Here is a 25,127-nt window from a genome sequence, read left to right as displayed (position 1 = left end):
TCTCACCATGAAACCATGTCCACTCCCCCAGCTACTATGAAGCTAAGACAACATTCATGATATGGGTAAAATGATGTTTCTGATTTCCTCCAAGCATCAAAGTTTCACCAACCTGTGTACATCAACGATCAGATGCCCATCCATGCAAATCTAATAATATCCAGCATATGTACATCAAAATATACACAAGTTTAACACTTAGGGTGACCTAAACTTTCACATTAGCCCATCAATATGGGCCTCAAATACAACCCCTTCACTTGCCAAGAGACAGACCACCTCCAGGATGCATGGTCTGATCAGTGTTCAGACAGCAGTTTTAGGCAAAAAGGCGTCACTTCGGCAACAACCAGCCAAGAGACCATCCCAAAAGCAACCCTGCGCCAGCAAGACCCAAACCAGCAAAGAACACGACATACTTGCAGATGCAGCTCCTCCTCTGCTTCTTACTACTTTTGCTCCTCATCGTGTTGTTTCTATCTTTACTGGATGGTTTCTCCTTCAATGGCATCCAGGGAAGAATAGGAAACAGAGATACAATCTGCTGGTCTTCGATCTTGAGCTGGAGACACAGGCTCTCTAGCTGCAACATCTTTAGCCACTGCTTATAAGCAAACAGATGTGAGGCCTGTCTAAACAACAGTTTGACGATATGGTCCTTCTCATCATAGGCTTTCTTGGCTGCGATTTCAGCTTCCCTTGCGCGGGTCTGAGAATGACAGAGCGCTTCTAACAACTGAGCCCTGCCCGAGTCACTCTCATATGTCAGTTTGCTTTCTGGTGGCTCATTTCCGGTCTTGACTTGACCATGGGTACCGCTGCATTAGATTGCCATGTCAAATACGCATTAGCTGGAAAAAAAATAGAAATGAAGTGCAGCAACATATAGGAAGATACGACTTATGAGATATGTTGATCCGCTCAAAAGAAAAGAAAGGAAAGTCAAAATTGTGGATGCAGGAGACTTGCACAAGCTTTTTCAGTATGTAGACATATATCCGTGACAAAATCAATAATGGGAGCCATACAGCCATCAAATATCTTCAAATTGACAGAATTAGCATTAACAGCAGCAGCAGCAGAAAAGATTCAAAAATATGGAAGCCTCAACAAGATGATCCCAGGCAATTAAAACATTGAAGAAACTATACCTGGATCAGTAGTAAACCTACTCACTTTTTCCCCAAAAATCAAGTTGCAGGTACCAAAGTATCAACAGATATCTTATTAATTATTGTTAACAGCTGTCAAATCCAACAAGCAATATCATCTAACTTCAGATCTAGCAGCACTGTACTAATTAATGTAAATGGAAAAGAACTCTACACAAATTTTCAGAAGAAAATCATCAACAGAAGAAGTCGCATAAAGAAATTTGATTAGAGAAAAAAAACTGAGATTAAAGTAAGAATGCACGTAACTATTTAGAGGCTACTAATTCACTCAGATTTCATAAAGCATCTGAAGTCTGGCATTGTCCATGCACAATAGTACAGAGAACTAAAATTTGAGCAATTTAATTATGTAGAGAAAACCTGAGAACCTATGAAAATAAATTAAGCAAATTGTCACCAAAGTCAAAAGAAACAGTAGATTGCAAAGTTTTCCAGTTAAAGATTGGTACTATATAAAGGAAAAACCTGCACATTCATGATATAAAGGAAAATAAGAATGGTACTATAGTTTATTACAACCCGTACCTGTGTAGTTTATCCTTGTCATACTGCAGACCTCCTCCACCAGAAGACCAATTCTTCTCATCCACACTTCCAGAATTTAGATTGTTATGCACATAATCAATTGGGTCACATAATCCAGGATGTAATTTTTTAGATAAACACGATGAGAGTAAACCTCTATTTTCAAAAGTCTCAAGACCAGTTAACATATCCCTTGGAGCATGTACTGTCTGTGTGGGCCTTGGAAGATCGCAGTTCTCAATGTGCTGCAATGATTTTTGGGCAACCAGTGAAGCCAACTCGTCCTCATCAGCAATTCGCCACCAAAGTTCGCACTTGTCACATCCTCCCCAAGGTATTTCCATGTCAGGATAGGCCTTTGTTGGCTTCTTTTGGATTAAAGGATCAGATGTCTTCCAATCCTTCAGCTCCCTATCATGGTAATAATAGTCGCCCATCATTCCTCTGTTCTTTGACATCTGTAGGGAATGATTGGTAGCAGTCCTCATCTCTTCCATTCTTGTTTCAGAACCATGCTTATCTGTTGAGACAATACATGGGGACTCATAAGTGTGCTCACTTTTTCGAGAACCATTGTCCAGAAATTCACCTTGTGCTATCTTCCCAGTGAAATTAGATGTTGGAACTGCATTTTCCACTTTCTTCTCATCAATCTCGTCTTCAAAGAAATCCAGTTGTTCACATATAAAATCCTTCGGGTAACCAAAATTGGGCTGCAATTGGAGCCACCACTTTGTGTCTGGTGGCAGATTCGAATTTGCGGAGTTCCAGTTCAAGGGCATGAAACTAGTGATAGGATGATCTTGAGCGTTTGCAGCATTGCTGCTAGCTGTATCATTTTGCAGTACAGACGATGATGAACAGCAAGCTAACTTTGGGGCTCTCTTTGCATCTTCCTGAACTAGGCAACGATTAGCAGTTCGTTGCCAAGCCGTCCTTGCTTCCGCGGCTGCCATTACTCCCTCATTCTGCAAAATACTAGGTAAATTATCGAGCAAAAAAACTAAAAGAAGAGAACACACCCTTAAGAAGTTACTTGATATATCCTGAGAGGTGAGTCAAGCATCAGTCACAAAATCTATCAAGTAAAACACCAGACTAATTCCAATCATGAAAGAACTTGCCATAAAAGCTACAAAACCAGTTGGCATGTGCTTGTGTTCATGGTGTGTTGTTTTTTCTATTCTTGTTGAGGAAGGCAGGACTGACACATCTTTTAGGCTCATTGGACAAAGGAGTAACCCCTCTAGAGTAACCTCTAAAGTCTAAACTTGGACGTAGTCTTGAACAGAAAGATGACAAATTTTGACGTAGAAATATGTCTTCACACATACGATACAATTAAGCTAAAGACCCAAATGACGCTTAATCCCACAATATTTAATAAGTAGAGAAGAGTTATTAAACTTTCCCAAAACATAGTATCTATCATAAACATGTGCATATATATATGTATACATATATCCTTATATAATACTATATTTTCTGTTACTTTTCAGACCACAAGGAACTTCCATTAACAATTACATTTTGACCCCAATAGCAGATTAAAACAGAGCTGACTTAGGAAAAAAAAGTGGACCTAGAATAATGTCATAATATATGTCGACTCAAAAGCTTATGAAAAGCATTTTCTGCACAAATCAGATGCTTATCCATGGTTATAGCAGGAAAGCACGAGACATTATGAAATATTAACATAGCTGAATAATATAAAAAGTTCAAAATGCAAGAAAAATCAAGGAATTCCTATAAATTATAACTGATAGTCTTAGTGACATCAACTCCAGCATATAGGTAGAGCTCAAATGCATTTACTATAGTTCTTCCAGTAGTGTAAACCCGACTGATGATATTCAGAATTAGTTGGCCAATGTTCATCCGAAAGGGAAACACCTCCCTCTGATGCACTTTAAATGAATACGGGACAGCTGACCCTGACCTCCTACTATTATTCATTGAACTTTCTGATGAACATTTAAATCAATATGAGACATCTGGCCCTGACCTCCTACTACTATTCATTGAATATCAAAGTTCCCCTTCTTAGAGTAGATAATTTATTATGTAATACCTGTCAAAAACTTACTAGTATGACGGAGGCATGGATTATAAAATAGATGCCAAAAATATGCATCAATACAACATGAACCAGCATCAGGTATCAAAATCACTGGCTTCCTAATTTCACTTTAAGACTAAGATCTGGCAAAGATCCCTTCTCCAAATCAAACAAGCATGCCAACTAAGGACGGTTCAAAACATCAATTTTATCACTTCAAAATAGAGCATTACCTTACCCTGGGAAGCATGCATTACCAACATTATGCTTCAGTAGCCATTTTATATCATGTAATAAACAATTAATAAAAGTCCCTCAAAATTATACCACTATATTACTAGAAGATTATCGTTAATTTCCAACCAAAATGGTATAATATAAAGGATTATTCACTGCTAACAATCCCACCACAGAAATGCAATCATCCAGAAACAAGAAATAGCGATCTGCACACCAATTTCGTGGGAAAATAACTCGAAGATATGGGGAATCAATTCCCAAACATGTAACTTCGGATCTTGTTTCTTTTTTTCTTAATCAAATCATCACCCACTCTAACCAAATCACAGAAGGAACAAACAGTTAAAAACACTACTTTCGGGCAAATTGAGTGAAAAATAGAAAAAATAATCTTAAAAAAAACAAGACCCAAGTAAGACAGGGAAGAAGGTACAAACACTGACATCTTTAAATCTTGAAAAGAAAATAAATTTTATAAGGAATTGAAAGGAAAAAAAAAATCGGACTTGATTGAACTCTATTTGCAACTGAAAGGATGGCGAAGAAAGAGATAGATATACCTGGAAGAAGTCAGAAATCTTATCGAGATCGAACTTCGCTGCCGCTGCGAGAAGAGGAGATCGATATATCCGAATCAAAGTCTGGGACAGGGGCGTAAGAGGGAAGAAATATCAAAGCCATATCGCTATCTATTTTTGTGCCTACTCTCCTTTCTTGCAATTTAAAGGCAAAGTCGCAAAAAGGACCCTCACTCTCTCGGAAATGACGAAAAGCCTCTCCTGGTTTTCATGGCGATACCAGAAGGACAGCTGTCGCTTCGCGGTCCTCTCGTCGGGCCCAGCGAACGAGACGTGGCCATGTGTGTATGGCCACAACTGGCACGCGCTCTCCACGTGCGAGCAATTGATAAGGCTGGCTCGAAATTAGAATTAGATAGCGGATGATGGCAAAACCATTGGATTATTTACCAACAGCCAAGATCTTGTGTGCTCATGGGGGTGGTAGAAAGGTCGGTTGTCCTGTGGTATTACTTTTGGTAAAATGGTCCATGGTTTTTATATTATCTCAATGAGTGGTTTTAGTAAGTACTTTTGAATGTCGTTAAGAAGAAAATTATGGTGAATTGGTGCTAATATAACACTTGGGATTCCATTCCTTCTCTCAAAAACACTTGGGATTCCTAGTCATCAAGTATGAGAAAGAATATTATTGACTTGAGCAATAAACTCTTTGGATACCGCAATCATTAATTTTTTTCCCTTTTTTTTTTTGATAAATTATGAAATCTAATTATAAGCTAGATAAATAAATGGGCTAGTCTTCCACCGTATATAATTTAGACAACTAAGTTAATCATCTTAAGCAACGAGTCAAAAACACACATATAGTGATTCGGTAAAGAATTCTCTTAAAAATATGAGCTAATAGGATTTGACTATTGAGTTCGTAGCCATTATTGTTATGGCTTCAGTTGAGTTACTCAAGTATATGTTTACAATTTAGGTTATATTCTTATTATGAATCAATCAATTAGTTAAACAATGGCCATGCACCCGGTTCTCCTATAAAAAAAGATATTAAGGTTTCTGCTGTTCTACACTCGAGATCTCTTACTTGGTCTCGGAGAATCCCACCACTAGCTAAAGGAAAAAATAAAATAAAAAATCGTCTTTTATCTTTACAGATGGATTTCAATTTTTCTCATTCAGAGGACAATGTTGTTTGGAAATATTTTTCTCAATTAAATTGGCTTATGATTTTATTAATTTTGGGGGCATTCTCATTCCCCTTTGCTTGCTCATCCAATCTAAAAAGTTTTCACTCCGTCAAAAGTAAAATTCATTCTTTGGCATGTCACCCGGAACAAGCTTAGTACAAGAGATATTTTGCTTCACAAAGGAATTAATGTCTGAATTTTGTCAGCCAATCTTTCTTAATTGTGTGTGTTTTTTTATTCAAAATATCATCCTTCAGTTTGCTAGAGCTGCCAGCTTGGATTTATAGCATCCGTCCTGACTCCTGAGTATTGGGATTCCTTCATTGCTTTATTATTATGATTATTATGGAACGAACGAAAGCTTATCTTTCTTTGGACATAAACTGGTTACATTATTTCACTGAAGACTAATTGAAGCAAATGGAGTCTTTTATATCCCTCCAAAGCGAAATTAAATTCAACATTCTTTAGCTCTACCGACGTTGCATCTTTAATTTCTCTTGTATTTCATTTAAACTCATCATTTTAATGATTTTAATTAGGGTTTAATTCTCACGCAGCAGTAGATTAATAGAGGAAAGTAGATGGGTGTCAGAGCTGCTCTGTTGCGGAGGACAGTGCGACGAATATGGACAAAATCGAGGGTCCCCACGTGTCACAACTCACAAGTTCACAAAAGTAGGAGAGAGACCAAGACCGTGCCAAAAGTTAGAAGGCATGAGTGCGATAGCATTGAGAGCACTGTTTGTCTACTCCAAAGAATGATTATAAAAATAAATAAAAAAAGGTAAGAGAAGGTATTGATTAGAGAGTGAGCAGGGTATTACGTAAGGGCTATAAATTCTTCCAGTCTACCACGATTCGACCGGTATATATAGATAACCAAAAACCTGGATAACTACCAACATCATCAAATTAATCTTGCATAATTAACACCCCTAACCTCTTACTCGTCACCGTTTGATTAAGAAGGAAAATAATATATAGCGAGGAAATCTACTTTGAAGAAAAATGAATCATTGTGAGTCTACCTACTTGGCATTTTAACGTCACAAAGATCTCTAGCACATCATCTGCAGCGCTCGTAGGAGGAAATTGCTGCAGTCTACCTACTTGGCATCCCTTCATTGGCTGCCAAATCATGCAGAAGTTACGGGCGACAAGCACTCAACTGGTACAAGTTCCTGCAGACGGGACAGAAGAGTGCACTGGCAAGACAATCAAGGGTATCAATCAGGAAAAGAACAATAGATTAAAAAAAGACACAAAAATACAAGATAAGGCCAAAGAACATTTTTGAGATGTGCCAAACAACCACTGTCAAATTATGCTGCAAACTGAATTGCAAATTATTTTAATATATTTTTTTTGTAAATTTTTGTGGAGTGGCTCAGATCATTCTCTGAATTCACTTTAATTTTGTGCAGAAATGTCTTTAGCACTATGTATAGACAGAGAAATATTGTAGAACTTTTTGAGCTTCTTGCCTAAGTTCAATGCATTACTTTACCACAAAAAAAAAACAAATCCGGCGTCTAATACCACAGAAAGGCAATGGTATCACCAACAGTAATAAAGCGGGCCATCATACTTGAGCACAACCGCAGCTGTTTGACCGTAATCACAAAGCTCTACAATTAATCACATAGTTAATCACATAGGGAATTTATCTGGTTAATATGTCAGCAGGAACTAGCCAAAGCCATATCTGAATCTGCAAAGGTAGAGTAATCGTGGACCCTGCTCAAGATATAGGCATGTGAATAAAAGATTCTGAAAGTAAAATCCTGCTGAAGCTTTGCTTGTAACGTAGAGTACTGACCTACCATCCCGGCAGTCAAAAATGATCTGGGTTCAAAATTTTACTGGTCGATTTCTTTTTCTCAAAGGGATGCTTTCTGTCCACCTTTTAATGTGAGATAAAATCATGACAAGCATTATGATCATAAATGAAATGGTGACTCACTAACAAATGAAGTACTCTCCCAACCAAATGCAATGAAAGATATTCAATAGCTCATTTAATAGGATATTAACGACCTGCTTTCCATAATTCCATAAACGATATGGTCTTTATAGCAGTCACCTTTCTTGGATCAACCTGCATGATTCATTGAATAGTGCAGTCCAACAATTTGCTGGGCCTCCCTTATTTAGAAACCTAGATCAAATGTAGGGTGTTCATCAATAAATGTGCACTTGGTTGATGAGCTCTGAAAATCAGAATTATTTGATATCATGTCTGTAATTGCTGATGCATCAGAAGACTGAATGTCACATCTCTCTTCTTTTGTGTCTGCAACAATCTGCAAAAAGGATGTAGGACCTTCTAAATCAAGTAATTGCAATTAACTAAATCACATATCAGGTTTCAACAGTCTTATATCCATACAATGATAGGAGTGAGCAAGTTATTCTTCACAGAAAAGGTCTAATGAAGTTAATACTACTAAATTTACATTCATCTCAAAGCAGATAAGTCGGCTCATCATAACAAATAAAGTTACTTCCAATCTCAGAGTCCTAACCTGTGCAGGGTTTTCATATTTGCATTCATGAGAAATTGAGATGTGAGTAGCACCCATCCCTGTTACAAAAACATTCCAAAAAGTTATTTTGAAAAAAGGGGGGAAATTCAACTAAGTATAAGAATCGATGCAAGCTTAAAAACAAATATTTGGATATTGACCAAAAGGACAGCTGCCATTCCCAGCAGCACTACAATTTTCCTCCAGATGATTGCTCAAGGAATCAGCAAGGTGTTCACTTCTTTTTGACAAAGGAGAGGCAGCAAGCTCTCGTAAGGGCAATTCCACATCCATGTAAATGGAAGGCCTCCCAGAAAGTGGAATACCATAATCAATGTTTTCTAATGCAATTTCCTGGCTCATTCTTGATGAGGCGCTAGTATTAGCATCTGACATTTTAAATCCCGTACAGGAGGTTGTAGTGCCTACAGAAATTTGCTCCATACACTTATCCGACTTGGTTACTGAAGATTCAGCTCCCACTTGCCTAAAACAGAATTGATATTGCTGAGTGAGTTTTAATCTCGTCAATAAGCCCGTAAATGTAAAAATTTCAAGGAAGCATTCAAGTCAATTTTAAAAAATAAGAACATATTACGAAATTACCAAGAGAAAACAGTTACTGCATTTGATATCCTGCATCACTGCATTTTGTGTAAGTTGTGTGTGTGTGAGAGAAATGTTTTCATATGTGCGTACATGATTGTGACTGCCTGTGTCAGCATTCAACATCGGTTATCCATGTTTTTTATGGCTTTAGAGTATTCCTATACGTAAGCATCCATTCTGTGTGCTGTGCTGCTCATTGACTACAAATCCTTGTGATCAAACATATTTAGCTTCTTAAGCAGACATATGCTCACTTGTTGCCCCAAAAGTTGCACATCAAACATATCACTTGGTTCTTAATTTGCAACTCTAAAACAGTTGTGAGAAGTCACTTAACCCCCAACACCATTAATGGGACAGAATCTAATTATCACCTTTCTAATAGAGCTTGAAAATTAAGATCTAATATGAAAAGGAAAACAGTGACTGAAACATTTTACTAATGCATCACATCATATCATTTCCATTTCACATGGAATTAAAAATGCATAATCATACCCAGAAAACAGATTGTTGGAGATTGAATGATCATGAGTTGGAAATCTTCCTTCATGCTCAGTGCCAATTGGATCAATAATGTCTGAACCAAAAAATGTGCTTGAAGTTTCGGCTTTCCTGGAAGAACTTCCTGATGTATAAACTTGACTACCACCCCCAATAGGACCATATGTGTTGCTGTCACTGACAATCTTCCCCAAAGGGTTCATCCTTGATTGGCTAATGTCTGTCTTGCTCCGACTTTCTACATCAAGTAAAATTATATCTGAAGATAGTGAAGGCTGGTCTTGTGTTAATGGCAGCTCTCTTATGTCACATTTAGCTTCTGGTAATCGCTTCTTTAGAACAGACAGAATCTGGCATGCTGGGACAGAGAAGAAAATTATCAAGAAAATATAACTTTGATGTGGTAGTATTACATTGATGAAACTAGAAAAGATAGTTCATTCTTTCAAGCAATTCAGGCCACATTTTTGTCAGAACTGTTGATTAGGTGCTTAGTTGGTGCTTAGGTGGTACTTAGGCACTTATCACCTGAATCACCAAGAGCCAGACAAGTAGAGACCTTCCAGTAAATTATACCTTGTAAATTAAAGGATGTGTGGCAAACAACATACGGAGGCACATTACTCGACAATGGCGAGATGTGCAGGTGTGCTAACTGTTGAGGCATTCATATTAAGGGCCTCCATGTCGAGGGGCATGCAGCACGTACCAAGTGTAAATCTATGCCTAGAACATTAGGCAGAAGCCTTGGCAGTTGGCACCTCCTCTTGCTCAGGTGGCTAGCTAATGCCTAGGCCAATTTTGGTTTGAAAAAAAAAATCTCTTTCTACAAGCCTTTTTCCAAAAAGAAGGTCCAAGTGGATAACAAAATATTTCATGGAAAAGGATGTGATAGAGCGTTGGAATGAATTTAGTAGAAATTATGAGTTTACATATTCTGTTATATCGCAGCTCATTAAATTCATAATCTTTCTGTACTTCCACGAATATCTTTGGATAGCAGCTTTGGACTAGCAATTTGGAGAAGCAATACAAACTGCTAATAGATTTTGCTCTGGATGAATTTTGGATTTAATAAATTCCTATAGAAGGCATAACTTTGTGATGGTAAGGCTTACCCCTTGTATCCAAGAGGTTACGGATTCAAAAAATAAAAATACTCTCTTAAAAAATGAGGGTAAAGCTACATACATCTTTCCCTCTCTAGTCTCTAGACCCCACATAGGAGGAGCCTCTTGCACTAGGACACCCTTAATTTGAGGATACGTAACGATAATGTTACATCTTTTGATGTCTAGTTGACTGCATTATAAGGTTATATACTCTAGGTACATAGGGACCCTAGGCACGGAGCATTCCCTCCACCTAAAGACTGATTGGTCCGCTGGGCTAAACTAGGCAGTTTATCACATAAGTAATATACGCCTTTAAAATTTAGAAACCTAATAGAGACGAGATGCTGGCAATACCATATTTGCATTCTGTGAAAGTATTAAGATTTCAAGCAGAATACCACATACGGCAAAAATCATCTGGTTAGAGTAAACGAACCATCACGTAATGGATTGTCACTTCTACTACTTGTAGAATTGACAATATTTGTGCTGCTAGAACTTCTTGTTTGCTCCAATTGACCCTTTGGTTGATCCCCTGACATTGTCAAAATAAACCAACCGGCATAAATATATGTTGATGCCCATAATCTGATAATCTTAAAAAAGTAAAATCTGTTTTAAAGTTTAAACAAGATCATGAAATTAGTAAATTACATTTTTTTATAACAACTACCTTCATTACTTGGAAACTTGTTCTTCCTTGGGATGTCAGATCTCGAAGCTTGCTCCAAAGGACTCTTATGGAAGATTTCTGCAGATTATAAGAACATATCATTCACGTCCTCCGATAGACATGGTTTTGTTTTTCATGTATACTTTAAACAAAAAACTTTTCTACGGCAAGTTTTGCATCTTAGAAATGGACATTGCAAAAAGAGATTTTGTTTTGTTAATATACCAATTCACCAACATAGGAAACAGTTCTCACAGACATAAGAATTTACCTTCCCGCAGAATCCGTGGCTCACAAATTTCAACCAGATAGTTGGGTAACTCACACTTAATCCCACTTTTGACATCTTCAACTGACTTTAGGTACCTGCTGCTCAGTGTCACACCATCTTCATCTAGTAAAATAATCTGAACATGCAAGAGAGATTAGATAAAGTATGCAAATGGTAAAGCTACCTATTCAACATTAACTGAATCAGCTGCAACAAATTCGCCCTTGTTCCACCAAACTGCACTCGGTTACTTTTATATATAAATATAAAATTCTCTTCTAGACATAATTTAAAGATTCCAATTAGCAAAGAATGAGACAGCACCTTTTGCAGTGACGAAAAGTGAAAGATAATGTATCAACAACTAACCTGTTTTGTATGTGAACCACATTGCGTAAGTTGCAGGATGCCGTCATGATATTTCTTTGCCTTTTGAGTTAATTGGGTGGTGTATAAGACATTCCACTCTACAAGAATGCAAGGGACTGTAAATATGGGCTATTGATAAATATCTTGTAGCACAGAACCTACTTATTTATGAACTTTGAGCTATTCTTTATTGCTATCCAGTACAGGAATTCCATGTCATTGTGTTTGTCTTAGCAAAACATCCTTTAGCATATATTTTTAAGTGATGTGAAATCTTTTCTCCAGGATTTAGAAGTACTAATTCACAATCTATATCACAAATAGTCCTGCAAAAAGACAATAGCCTAATATTAATCTTCTGAAGATTCATTCCACTTAAAAGGAGTAACTTTCTCAACTTCAAATCATGAAATTATTCCAAATAAATACTTTAAAACAGATCCTGAGATACCCCAGTCCTTACCTTGGAATTATATGATAAGGAACCTTGGCTTACCTGAGTTAGACAAGGATTAAGAATATGATATTCATGTTGTGTATCAGCAATTTGGCAGTGTGCCTCAGCACCACTACCTCAGTATAGTAGGTTGTAACATTCCAAGCTTTTCACAAAGTCTTGTACAACTAAAGCCGTAGTAGTGCTATGCTTAAATTGCTCTACCTATCAGATGATTCAGCGTATACACAAAGAAGAATCCCATACATTTGTTCCTAAATTGAGAAATCCAGAGTGTAGTATGTGTAAGAACAAAAGCACTTGCACGGATATTGCTAAAATCTTTCAAGAGATCTACTAGAAGGGCTTTAACTGTGTAGATTACAAACGCAATGATGAAAAATAACACTATCTACAGCAATTAATCAATGATTGCACATATGCCAGCAGTAAAAAGAATGCGGGGTATCTAACCTTTTGATGAAGTATCTGATTAATTTGGTGTTTGGACAAGATTCTTGAGAAGTAGATCTCACAAATTCAGTCCTCTTGTTCACAAATTACATATGACTTATTTATCAAATGTCGAGCAGGGAAATGTACAGTAACATGCCAAAGTTAAATTGTTTGAAGTTTGAACAAGCTTATCATGATGATTGATGAATGAGAAAGAAGTAGGAGTGAAGTTTCAGTCAAAGAATAGCCATGTACCATGAATGTGAATAATGTTGGTAGTTTGTACTGAAAAGCTGGTTGATGGATATCCACATAAAATTCTATCTTACAAGTACTTAGTTGGTAAGTTTGATATTTTATTTGGACATAGATAAGGGAGATGTTACTATATTTTTCAACCTTTTATTTCTATACATAAATGCCTAGGAGGTCCTAGGCAGTCGAGCAGTCCCTCCACCCAAGAAACTCCTGACCATCCTGACAAATTGGCAGTTTATGGTGTATGCACTGCAGAATAATGTGCTCAAGTAAAGATAAGATATGGCAATACCATATTAGCATGGTCCTTCGTCAAAGTAATAAGAATTCCGAAAATATCATATATGACAAAAGCCATTCAGTTAGAGAGGACGAACCATCACTTAATGGATTGTCACTTCTACTACTTGTAGACTTGCCTATAACAGTGTTGCTAGAACTTATTGCTTGTTCCAAATGACCCTTCTGTGGATCTTCTGCACATTGTTGAAATAAACTAACCAAGATGAATATATTTTAACATCAGTATATACAACGACCATAAAAATGTCACATCTTGTTTTAAAAGATGAGCACTTACAAGTTACGATGAAACTTTGTTATAGTAATAATCTTTATTACCTACGAGTTTGCTCTTCCTTGAGATGTCAGATCTCAAAACTTGCTTTGAAGGATTCTTCTGGAGAACTTCTGCACATTAATACATGAATTAGTCATGTCCTCTAACAAACACGGCATTCTTTTGCTCTTGTTATACTACTATACTATTTAAACAAATAAACAATGACATTCTGCAGCTAACTTTGCATCTGATTTATTAATGGATATTGTAAAATGGAGGTCTTTTGTTAATAGAACCATCTAATAATATGAAAAATAGTTCTCTCAGAAGTAAGAAACTTTACCTTCCTGAAGAACCCGTGGCTCATAAATTTCTAGCAGATAGTTGGGTAACTCATACTTAATCCCACTTTCCACACCATCAACAGATTTAAGGTACTTGTTGCTCAGTACTGCACCATCTTCATTCAGTAAAATGATCTGAACAAGCAAGAGAAATCACATAAGTATGCAATGATAAAAGATTGCTCAGTAAGTCAGTATTCATTTTATGCATAAATACTGCACTCCAAATGTGCATTTAAACATTAGCTCAGCAGAGGTGAAGTTATAATCTATCAAAAACATTTTGGATGTAAATTTCTCTGAGAAATTAAGAATACCCACAAATTGTCTGTGTTTATATCTAATTATCTATATAAAACTGTCACTAGGTACATATTTCCTCTCAGTCACCATTAGATTACTTGTATAAATCCTTCTATGAAATTGTACATCATAAATATATAAATATGTATATACGTCTGTGGCTCAATGTTTTCATTTAGGGCCATGCCCTATGCTTAGATTTTTTGGCAATTGCCCCATGTCTGACACACTTAGACATTTCAATGTTTTGCATAAGTGTCAAGTTAAAGGATTTTCAAATAGTAAGCTTGCACCAGGTGCCAGCTTTATGAATTGGTTCTTTCACAAATATCATCAAAAGTAAATAACCTGATTATGAGTCATTATCAATGAAGCAATTCGGTAACACAAGGAAGATGTAGAGCAATGGATGAGACTTGAATAGAGATAATAGCTGACAAAAGACAAATTTGAAATTTTGGCATATGACCCTTATACAGAATGCAATTTACTGACAAAACTTATTCTGATTGTGAGGGGCTCAGTATAAGTAACCAAGAGATACAACAGGCATTTACTTTAATGAACGCAGAATAAGGACATTAAGAAAATACTAGAAGTTGGACATATCCGGTAATAAAATTTCTGAAAATGCAGTCTTCAGTGTTCATAAGGAGGCTTCCTTAGCTTGAAATGACCAAAGTTCTGTTGGTCTCCAACTATTTACGAGAACATATTGCCAGTACTGAATTTAGCAGTACCGGCAGTAACAGGGTAGGACTAATGGAAAAACACAAAGCTCAAATTATCATGAAAAGAATATATACCTGATCTTAGTTGTGATGAGGGAACTAAAGCCTTTCGTTAACCAAATAATTAACATTTTGAATATTTTCTGTAATAAGTGTGGCAAGAGAAGCTCTAAAAGTGGACAGCAAAATCTGTATAAAAAATGTAAGTTTGCACCCTCAAGTTTTCAAGTATGTCCTAGAAAAGTTTCTTATGACATTTAATTTAAATTAAATATTCTGATTTAAAGAGAATGGGAGAGTACCTTCTGCACTGACAAGAACTAGGATATTAAGTATTAACAACTAACCTGTTTCATATGCAAACCACATTGCACAAGCCGCAGGATCCCATCATGGTATTTCTTTGCCTTTTGAGTTAATTGGTTGGTGTACAAGACATTCCACTCTACAAGAATGTAAGGGATTATAAAAATACGGACTATTTGTAAAGTTCTTGGATCATAGAATCTACTTCTATGTGAACTCTAAGCAATTCTCAATGCTTTCAAATGCAAGATCTTGCTGTCATTATGCATTTGTCCTTAGAAAGCAATATAAGAATATAGTCATTTTCCAGGATTTAGAAGTACTAAATTAATACAGATTGCAAATAAATTAGCAAACCCACCAGCCTAGTATAATACTCCATGGACTCTTTGCACTTTATAGAATATCCTTTGAACTTCAAAGCATGATATTCCAAATTAATACTTTAAAGAAAAATCTGAAAAACTTTTGGTCCTTACTGCTGTTTTATATGGTAGGAAACCTCGGCTTGGTTTAGCTGGCCAAGGGTCAAGGATATGAAAAATATGAAACATACATATGCTTGTTTGTGCATTAGTAGTTGGGGCTACAAAATGGAACCATAGTAGTTGGGGCTACACAATAGAACCATAAACTTTTCAAGTTTTGCCTAAAATAGTGGAAACTTAAAAAGAGAAGTTGGGCTGCATATTATATTCCTGTGCATTTTCTGTGAACCAATAAATATCTTTCTTGGTGTTGTGCCCTGGAGCACCAAATATCTCAGTCTAGTAGGTTGTAATATGCCAAGGATTAGTAGAGCCCCAGTAGTATCATGCTCTCATTGCTCATCTCTCAGATGATTCATAATCATTCGTCTTAAATCAGGAAAACAAGAGCACGCTATGTGTAAGAACAATTGAACATCATGACTAACTTCTTTAGACTTGGTAGGAAGATCAAGAGGAACAACAAACCCACTAGAAGGGTTTTAGAGGCTTAGAATACAAAGCACTGGTGAAAAACAATGTAATATCTAAAGCAATTACACAAGGTTTCCATGTTAGCCTGCAATAAAAAGTAAATTGAGCATCAAACCTTTTAATGTGGTATGCATTGAATTTGGATGAGTTTCTGGTGTACTAGATTCAACAGCTCCAGTCTTCTTATTCACTAAGTCAGGAAAAACAATTATAGAATACTTTTGTCAGATGTCAAGTAGGGTAGATGAATATTGCAGTATCAAGCCACAGCCTATTTGCTACAGCAAGGTTATCATATTAATGAGGAGAAAGAAGAATTAGGGGTCAAATTTGAGTCAAACAGTAGCCATTTATTGTGAAAAAAATACAAAAGAAAAAAGCAAACAAATTCTGATGTTAAAGCTGCTTGTTCGATATCCATATCATACAACTGATTGATCATTACTGTGGCTTGAATTGATACTTAAAACGGTTTTGCAGTTGTCCACCACTGAATGCCCTTCTCTTGCTCTCTATGTATAACAGGAGCTTTAGCATCAGCAAAGAAACTAAAGGTTTGATTTCATCATCTACTAAATGAGCTAGGTATCTCAAATCTCATCAATTAAACTACTTACTTCCAATGCTGCGCCATGTCACATTTGAATCTGTTAGCAGTGGCTCTCTTTGCAATTTTCTGTTGTTGTTTCCTGAAAGAAAGGTCTTTAGCCTTAGTACAATCCAATGTCTGAAATCATACAGTGGGACATAAAAATTGCACATTGTCAATATAAAGTATTATGCCTCTGCAGGGAGGAAAATTAATTCTTGGAGGCAACAGTGAAAATGTATACCCTCGTCTCCTTGTGTTCCAGAACTTCCATTTAATTTCTTATCCCTGTCACTGATATTCAAATTTTTAAGAGGCTTCTGGTCTTCTATGGAATTTCCGATGTCAACAAGATGAACCTCCAGGGCCACAGTTCCACCACACTCAATCACTTCATCTTTCCTTAAAAATTTGCTATCTATTAGTTTCTCACTGTCGTTGTACAGCATAACCTGAAAAGATGATTGATAAGGATACTATCAATTTAGAAAACAGAAAAGAAAGTCTCATGTTCTTGGAGAATTTTGTTTGGAACATCCTTTTGATGCAAAGGAAAAAGATCAAATTCATGACAACCTCCTGATAGGAAAGAGTAAGTACATATGATCAGCATTTCATATTCGTGTCAATTCTCGAAGAAAACTAGCACAATAGTACTGCTAAAGCAATTCCAGCAGATTATTTACACAATAAAAGATAACTTTTTCCTTTTATTGGGGACCTTGGAGATAAGATGTACCTTGTCACCTGACACATTGAGCTTTAGTACTCCATCTTGATAAACTTTCCTCTTCTGCTTCATGTGTTTTGTATATGTCACCATCCATTTTTTCATGCATGTCATAGTTTACCGCAGAAAAGTCCAGTTAATATCAGATTGTTTTTCATGCTGTATACAATCAAAAATGGCAAAAAGGGAAGGGGGAAAAAAATTAGGAACACAAACAGCAGAAAGAACTGCCTTAGTGCTCAGAATCTAAAGATTGAGTTCTAATGTATGAAGATAAGTGTTAAATATGCTGTTTGCAAATGAATATATAAAAAAAGGAATTTAAAAAAAAACTATAGCCTTTGCCTTTGGAAAAAAAAGTCCAATTAACACCCTACTATTACTATTATAACACCCTAATGTTACCATATCACAAATTAAGTAATCATACTTCTTAAATTATCGAAATATCCTTACTGAGATGAAAATTTAAATATCTATTTAGATAGGAGTAATTTAAATTTAAAAAATATAGAATTAGTAAAAAGAATTGAAACAACAATTACATGATTGTGAGGGTAAAACCATTTTATATGAGATCTTATGGGCATTCACGTTAAATAAGATTGAATATTTCTTTTCAGATTCTTAGAAATCAAGGTCATGTGAATTAACATTAACATAAGGTATTAAATGAGTATTTTTTATGAAAGGTCAAGGGTTTTTTTAGAAAAAACAATAAGGTAGAGTTTTTTTTTTGGGGGGGGGCAAATTTTCCTATAAAAGAAACGCAAAACAAAGAATTCTTGAAGGATGTTGATGATACTTGAAACTGGAAATCTTGGTTTCAGGGTCATAGCAGGACTATGGCAAATAGCGAGAATATGAAATATATGGTACAAACAGGAAGAAGAATATAACTATTGAATAGCCAGAAGAAAAGAAGATTAAAACGAAATCATACCCTTTTAGGCGTAATTTCATTATAATGAGCTACAATTAGATAGATTCAAAAAAGCATGCAACTTCTCCAGGTAATAGGATAACATGATTCCAACGTAGACCCTAAATCTCGACCCCTTCCCTTCCCAAGCTACGAGGTAAGAAACCTAATACTAAAAAGCGGAGATAGAGTAAAGAAAATAAGAACACCTAAGAACACCGATTAGGGTCCTTAACTTCTTATCGCCTTTTTAAGGTTTCCTCGATCCGTTCCGTGTTCTATAAATTAAAACTTCACCAAATCGCAGCGTGGGAGGCTATCCGAGATCGATCCAATCTATATCGAGCTAGGGTTTCTCCGAACCAACTGCACAGTGGAAAAGGGAGTACGGAAGGGAATGAGATCGTACCAGGCTTCGAGTGGAGGAGAATGGCGGGTGCTCTCTCCAGACGCGAGAGTGGAACCCTGCGGAACTAATCGAATTCATAGGCAAGGGCGCGCGAAATCCCATGCCCTTCAAATTCTCGGAAATCACGGAACTTCGCGGATCGTGTTTCTGGTCTTTTTTGCAAATAACTGCCTATACTATAAACTTATTTGAGAAAACTCCCTCTTTCGTTAAAATTTACGGATCAACTTTGGTTATATTTGCAAACTCTTTCATCCATCATCCATGGTTGGTACAGCCAGAGGATTGAAAGTTGAAACATAGAAACAGAAGAGGAAAAGAATAGGCACAACAGGGAATTCAATAAGTAGACTTGAGTTATGCATTTAAATGCTTACGAATGAGAAAATAGCAAGTGATATAAAGCAAAATACAACGCCTGATTACATATGAGTGTTACATACTTATTACATACAATAGAAAAGAAGCAATAGCTCCTCTCAAGCATAATGAAATGCAAAAGGACCAACTCTGAAAACAACGCAAGACAAAATTCAAGAAATTAAATATCCAACAGAATGAAGGGGGAAAAAATTAGGGCGAGCCTTGACAGGAAAGAATTATCTTCCAACTAAACATTGAAGACCATGGCTACTAAATACAAATTAGCTTTCCAGAAGGCAAACAAGTGTGTTGCATCTAAGGGACATTCATTTTGGACAGACAAGGTAATCTTGTCTGTAAGTGAGATGACACCAGCATTTCTCTTATAAACTGCATTGTGCAGATCCCGCATCAAAATGACGAAATGAAATGCAGATGTAAGGGAGACCTCAGGGTGAGCCTTCTCCAGTGCCTTCTGGAAAGAACAATCTCAAGGCCTTCAATAAAGTTAGCAACGGTGGGTCATCGATATTCAGCTTTCATGAAGATAATAAAGAGACCCTGACTTCAAGGTGCAGATGCATGAGTTAGTGACAACCCTCAATTCCGCCCAAAGAAAACCTTTTGTGCGAAACTGCTGAAGACTGACAAATTATGCAATTCACGACCTGATCTGACACAACTAGCACGCATATGAAGACTCCAAATGGACCATAACCATCATCAACCAGAGACCACACGACTGATCGCCAACTTAGCCCAATCAGCAGATTCCTTAATCAAATTATCATCTGATGAGAGGCATTCTTCCAAAAAGTCTTTGGTTGAAACAGACTGAGTAATTAAAGGACCAGCATGACTGCCTAATGTGTCAGCCAAATCTCCCAAGACACCTATCGCAGCTTTCATCACAGCATCATCCCTGTTATGCAGATAGTCAGAAGAATAAAAGCAATCAGCAAAACAAAAAATTAATATAAAAAAACAGTACAAAATTGATTACATGGCAAAAAATATACATATAAGAGAGAGATGACTAACATGTCCTTTTCTTTGTAGAGAGTGTCAATGAGCAGAAGGACGTATGGTGCATAAGGCATCAATATCTGGGTCTTTGGGGAGTTCTTAAAACCTTGTAATATGCCAGAGTAAGCTTCCAAAATTCCATTCCTTAGCTGGTTGGTGTATTCAAGCATTTCATCATCAGCTGACGCTGCTCGTGCAGACATCTCTGCTGCACTCTGAAGCATAGGCATGGCATAGATCAGATACTTGTCAAAGTTCTCCCCTATAGCCAATGCAATATCACCAAAGCACGAAAATATTGGGGGCTTTACAGATCTGTGCAATTGATTGCTAGAAAGATCCTTCAAAAGCTGTGTCATGATTCCATCACAATATGGCATTATTTTGTCCTCCAGTGCCCTGCACAAATCTCCAACCACTCCTACAGTAATGGCACAGACCTGGTACTCCTCAAAGTTCTGAAGGCCCATCTCCAAATATTGATAGAACCCGGGCATGTATTTTGCAAAATTTGGTCCTGCAGCATATGCCAAAGCACCAATAGCGAGCATAGCCTCTTCGTGCACTGTCGCGTTTCGGCAAGCAAAAACCCTCAAAAAGAGATCCATTATCTGATCTGCATACTGCATGAGGGCATACTTTGTTGTATCTGCTGCTCCCAACTTCTGGATAATGACCTGCAAGCATCCACAGAGAAGCCCCTGCAGCTCATTCTGCTTCTCTCTCTCATCAGATGACAGCTTCTGTTGCTCTAGCGTTTGATGGAGCTCCATCATGATAACTTGCACCAACTGCAATATGATAGGAGCTGTTTCATTGGTTGAGCACCTTACAACTTCATTTAGAGTCTCATAGGCTGCAGTGCGCAAGCGAGATTCTCCAGCATCTTCCCTGTGGCTCACAGTGAGAAGAGACTGTACAATCTCCTGCAGAAAAGGGGACAATGGTGATGCTGAACCAACATCCTCATATCCCTGTGCAAGGAAATAAAGAGCACCACAAGCCTTCTCAGCAACATTGGGTACATCTTTCATGCTCTGAAGCAGGACAGTGAGGATCTGCTGACAGTTCTCTGGAGTAATTATTTCCACAGTTGAACCATGAAGAAACTCGAATATTCTTCCCAAAGTCCATGCAGTCGTGTCTTTAACTTGGTTATTTGGGTCTTTCATCAAGGCGGCGAGCATAAAGTTCAGGGCTACATTGACAATGGGCATAAGCTTGTCTGGTGATGGGCCCTCCAAGATAGAGCCAAAAGCATATGTTGCCGCCTCACGCTGCCTCCAATCTGGTTTTGCAATGCTCTCCTCAATAAAGGGCATTACTAGAGGAACTATGTCATCTCCAACAGTACGTGCAACCAAACCCAAACATGTACCCCCAGCCATTGCAAGATTCCAAGCCCCTTCATCCTGATCTTGATCTTCCTCCTGCTTGAGGAGAGTCTCCAAGAGCATAGGAACTAAAGCAGGAAGAGCCTGCTTGATAAAATAAAAGCAAGGAATATCAGAATCAGCAGTAAATTCACCTCCGTACTCATCTAAAATGTCAACTTCCTCATCACATATTGAGCTCCAAAACTCTATAGCCTGAAGAGCAACTGACTCGTCATCTTCTTTCACAGCTTTTGCTGTTAAATTGAAAATGTCCTGCATGTATGATGCAAGCTTGTCATAGTAGGCAGATGAGATGGCCACCAAACATTCGAATGCTGCCTGTCGTATCTTAACTTCATGCGACAAAGTGGCTTCACAAACAACCCTCATGATATAGTCTCTCTCCATGTCATTCGAAAAGTTAGTCTGAGCAAATCCCAATGCATTGTACAATGCTCTAGTAGCGCTCAGCCTGACATCACTGCTTGCCTCAGAGGCATTCATGCCCTGGACCACTGCAGTAAGGATTTTATTCACCTGGGCTTGATCCACAACTTGTGGAGAAACTTCCTCGCACAAATAACCGAGTGTATCAAGCGTCGCCTGCTTAACATGAGGCTGGAGTTGGTGTATGTTTGAGAGTAGTGAGTGTATAAGTTCAGGCCACTGCTTCTGAGGCAAGTCTATGCCTGCAACCTTGGCAATGACTTGGGATGCAGTAGATCTGGCATCAAGAACAGGAGAAGATAGAGTCTGCAACAAGCATTCCTTGACCTGGGACTTCACAGCCGTATCCAATGACAACCATCTTTGAACAAGTTCATTTTTCCTGTACTGCTCCTTTGCGTCCAAGGCATTTTTTAGAATTAAACCTGCTAGTTTACGACTATCCACAGGCTTTTCATTGTTTGCCAACTCATTGGAGAGAGATAGATAAAAAGATGGAAGGTTTTGTTCCTGAAATTGCCTCAGACTTTCTTCTGCATGCTTTCGAGTTGAACTATCCACTGACTGTGCATTTAAGAGAATCTGGGTGACTTCCATTGCCATATTGTATCCCTACAAAGGAGAGAAAGAAATCAGAATGAAAAGCTATATGAACACTATTGTTTATGGTACACATCATGATTGTCCCAATGCAACAAATGAAAAGAAAAGAAAAAATATGTATTCTAACATGAGAAAAAGATAAACATTCCAAATTAGATCCACAATCTATGGCAATGCTTAATCGAGAAAAACTTTAAAAGACTGGGGTAAGGATCATCTAAATCATGTGAGCCCTGTGTCTACTTGACACTGATACCACAGGAATTAAACAAATTGAGGCACCAATAATCTAAGGTAAGGCTACCACGAAGGCATCGACTCATAACAAAGAGCAGGAGAGAGCAAAGATTCTTCATTATTTAACTCAGCTAACAAGATGCTAACGTCTCCAATTATGCCAATAACAAAATACACAGAATCGATACTCACAATACTGTAATGAATCATGCCCTAGCCACACAGATGTGAATAAATAGATCCAGTCCTCAACATGAATAACATGAAGAGATTTCCTCTCTCACTATGCCAAACTGAATTCGTCAAAGAAGATTATCTGGAACTGGTCTTCGAGCAAATTCGGGTGAGACGGGCATATAAAGCAAACAACTTTCTCATCTCCATTCATCAGAAAAAAAGAAAACTTTTGCAGCGAAGATCCGACCTTCATACCACTATAATTATCCCCTCTACTAAGAAGATCCAACTACGACACCCGTAATTCGATGATAATTAATTCCGATTATTACTAAACTACATAAAGCATCCGAGGTTGGATAAAAATGCAAGATTACGGATCAAGAACACTAGTGTTCCTAACAAACGAACGAGTCTATATTCCTTGCATCTGGAACAAATCGAGACGAGACGCAGGGAGGATCAGGGATTACTCACACGGATTCGCGACGATCGGTTGAAGGGATTGGGCGGCTGCCGTGCAGCAAGAGTGTGCAACCCTAGGAGAGAGGGAGAGAAAAGCGAAGAACTCGATGGCACGCGACACCAAATGTGAAGCTGGAATTGGTAATATTTTGAATATTTAATAGATACTAATATTTTATTTTATTTTTACTTATATCACTTCTATTTTCTTTTAACAAATCATGAATATATAGATATGCTATATAGACTATCCGATACATAGGTTATACGATTAAGCTAATTTTTTCCCCAAAAATCGGGTAAAATTATACCCATATAATATTTCAGTAACAAAGAATCACTTAAATTTATGACCTCTCTCTCTTAAGCTGATATAATTTAACCACTGAGTTGGGGTGGTAGTTTGTATCACCTCTATTACAAAGCAACAATTAGTATTTATATTTTGAAACCTTAAATGGATATGGCATTATTAAAAGGAAACAAAATCATAAGCTTATGGAAAATCTATTAAAAATAATCTAGATTTTATCTTTATTATTGGTTAAATTAAATTATAAATACAAAAAAAAAATCTAAATAAAAAACTACAGATACGCAGTAATCTTAATACAGTCGAGTAAAATTTTTAAGATAAAGGTAAACATAAAAGAACCATATTTTAAGATTAAATAAAGGGCATTTTAGGTTTTTTCTTATTTTATTTTTAAAATATAAAGTAATATTATCCCATTAGCTATCATTAGGGTAAAGTTGGCACCTGTGGGATCGAATGATAAGTATCTATATGATCTAGATTTATGAACTCTTGCCTTTTCTTTTTCTTTTTTCTTTTTTCTTTTTTTCAATTTTGGATTTTCCAGAGCGAACTTGACCAATTACATTGTGGGCCATACATAGAAAGATGGGCCTTCTGCCATGCCTTTCGAGGGGCCCACTAAAGTTTAAAAGAGCTAACCTGATTATTATTTTAATCATTTTGGTTGTAATTTTAATGAAATATTAGTTGCCGAGTTTAATGTTCTTAATACTCATTTACTTCCTCATAGTTTCGAAATTAAATTAGGTGCCGATCCAGAGAAGAGAAGACGATGGAGGGGAGAATAATTTGGATCATTTTGGAGTAATCTTGTTTGCGAAATGGGCCAAATTAGGGGGTTTATGCCGTAAGTAGTATAAGAGAAGACACGTGGATCTATTTGCATTGAATGTGATTTTGATAAGCATTTGATTTGCAAGGTAATTGAGACTTTAAAGCAGTGTAATTATTAGATTGTGGACATAAGGTACAAGCATAAGTTGTCGATGACGTAACATCCAATTTTAAGTCTTATAATTGAGAAGAGTTGGGCAACTTTAGCTACTAATCTCTTTTTTTTTTTTAAATTTAAAAGAAGATTCCTCATTACAAAATTGCCCAATACTTGCCTTCAATTTTTCTTAGATTACGAACTAAATTCACAAGTGAATTAGTCCTATCAGTAATCAAATAAGCCCAATAGATAGGATAGGTGTGGATGAAACGGATCCGGACCCACATATATACAACCCGATCCAAGTTTAGATCAGGGCTTACCCACTAGCCCATTAACGATGGGGCCCATTTGCTTCTCTAGCCCGCCTAATTACAAGGACAA

At 37.0% G+C, this 25,127-nt stretch overlaps 3 protein-coding genes across 8 annotated transcripts; all 3 read right to left on the bottom strand.

Annotated features, from left to right (window-relative positions):
* Window positions 1-62: 62 nt before the first annotated feature.
* On the bottom strand, window positions 63-4,762 carry LOC140791668 (uncharacterized). Of its 2 annotated transcripts, XM_073142288.1 has the most exons (4): window positions 4,563-4,760; window positions 2,290-2,668; window positions 1,701-2,220; window positions 63-818 (listed from the first exon to the last, which is right to left on the bottom strand). In XM_073142288.1, exons 2-4 carry the CDS (start codon window positions 2,654-2,656, stop codon window positions 335-337), a joined length of 1,371 nt encoding a protein of 456 aa, XP_072998389.1. In that variant the 5' UTR covers window positions 2,657-2,668; window positions 4,563-4,760; the 3' UTR covers window positions 63-334. The 2 variants fall into 2 exon arrangements, with proteins under 2 accessions (XP_072998389.1, XP_072998382.1); XM_073142281.1 differs by having other exon boundaries at window positions 1,701-2,668; window positions 4,563-4,762.
* A 1,872-nt stretch (window positions 4,763-6,634) lies between these two features.
* Window positions 6,635-18,969, bottom strand: LOC140780680 (uncharacterized). Of its 5 annotated transcripts, XR_012107553.1 has the most exons (19): window positions 18,797-18,969; window positions 17,475-17,624; window positions 16,980-17,187; window positions 16,764-16,835; window positions 16,262-16,336; window positions 15,226-15,323; window positions 13,844-13,979; window positions 13,560-13,628; window positions 13,316-13,414; window positions 11,789-11,886; window positions 11,420-11,555; window positions 11,149-11,226; window positions 10,912-11,010; window positions 9,355-9,718; window positions 8,409-8,734; window positions 8,248-8,306; window positions 7,760-8,025; window positions 7,542-7,625; window positions 6,635-7,459 (listed from the first exon to the last, which is right to left on the bottom strand). XR_012107553.1 is itself a non-coding variant. In XM_073126381.1 (17 exons), coding segments are annotated over exons 4-17 (1,791 nt in total). In that variant the 5' UTR covers window positions 16,765-16,873; window positions 16,980-17,187; window positions 17,475-17,624; window positions 18,797-18,969; the 3' UTR covers window positions 7,045-7,872. The 5 variants fall into 5 exon arrangements, 3 of the variants coding, with proteins under 3 accessions (XP_072982482.1, XP_072982479.1, XP_072982480.1); XR_012107552.1 differs by having other exon boundaries at window positions 6,635-7,625; XM_073126381.1 differs by having other exon boundaries at window positions 7,045-8,025; window positions 16,764-16,873.
* A 207-nt stretch (window positions 18,970-19,176) lies between these two features.
* On the bottom strand, window positions 19,177-23,632 carry LOC140802702 (importin subunit beta-1-like). The gene is made up of 3 exons (XM_073158254.1): window positions 23,503-23,632; window positions 20,201-22,620; window positions 19,177-20,081 (listed from the first exon to the last, which is right to left on the bottom strand). Exons 2-3 carry the CDS (start codon window positions 22,609-22,611, stop codon window positions 19,883-19,885), a joined length of 2,610 nt encoding a protein of 869 aa, XP_073014355.1. The 5' UTR covers window positions 22,612-22,620; window positions 23,503-23,632; the 3' UTR covers window positions 19,177-19,882.
* Between the last annotated feature and the right edge of the window lie 1,495 nt (window positions 23,633-25,127).

Source organism: Typha latifolia, chromosome 1, assembly GCF_019914945.1.
Source record: "Typha latifolia isolate L0001 chromosome 1, TyphaL0001v2, whole genome shotgun sequence".
NCBI classification, from domain to species: domain Eukaryota; kingdom Viridiplantae; phylum Streptophyta; class Magnoliopsida; order Poales; family Typhaceae; genus Typha; species Typha latifolia.
This window is presented reverse-complemented; position numbering and strand designations above follow the sequence as displayed.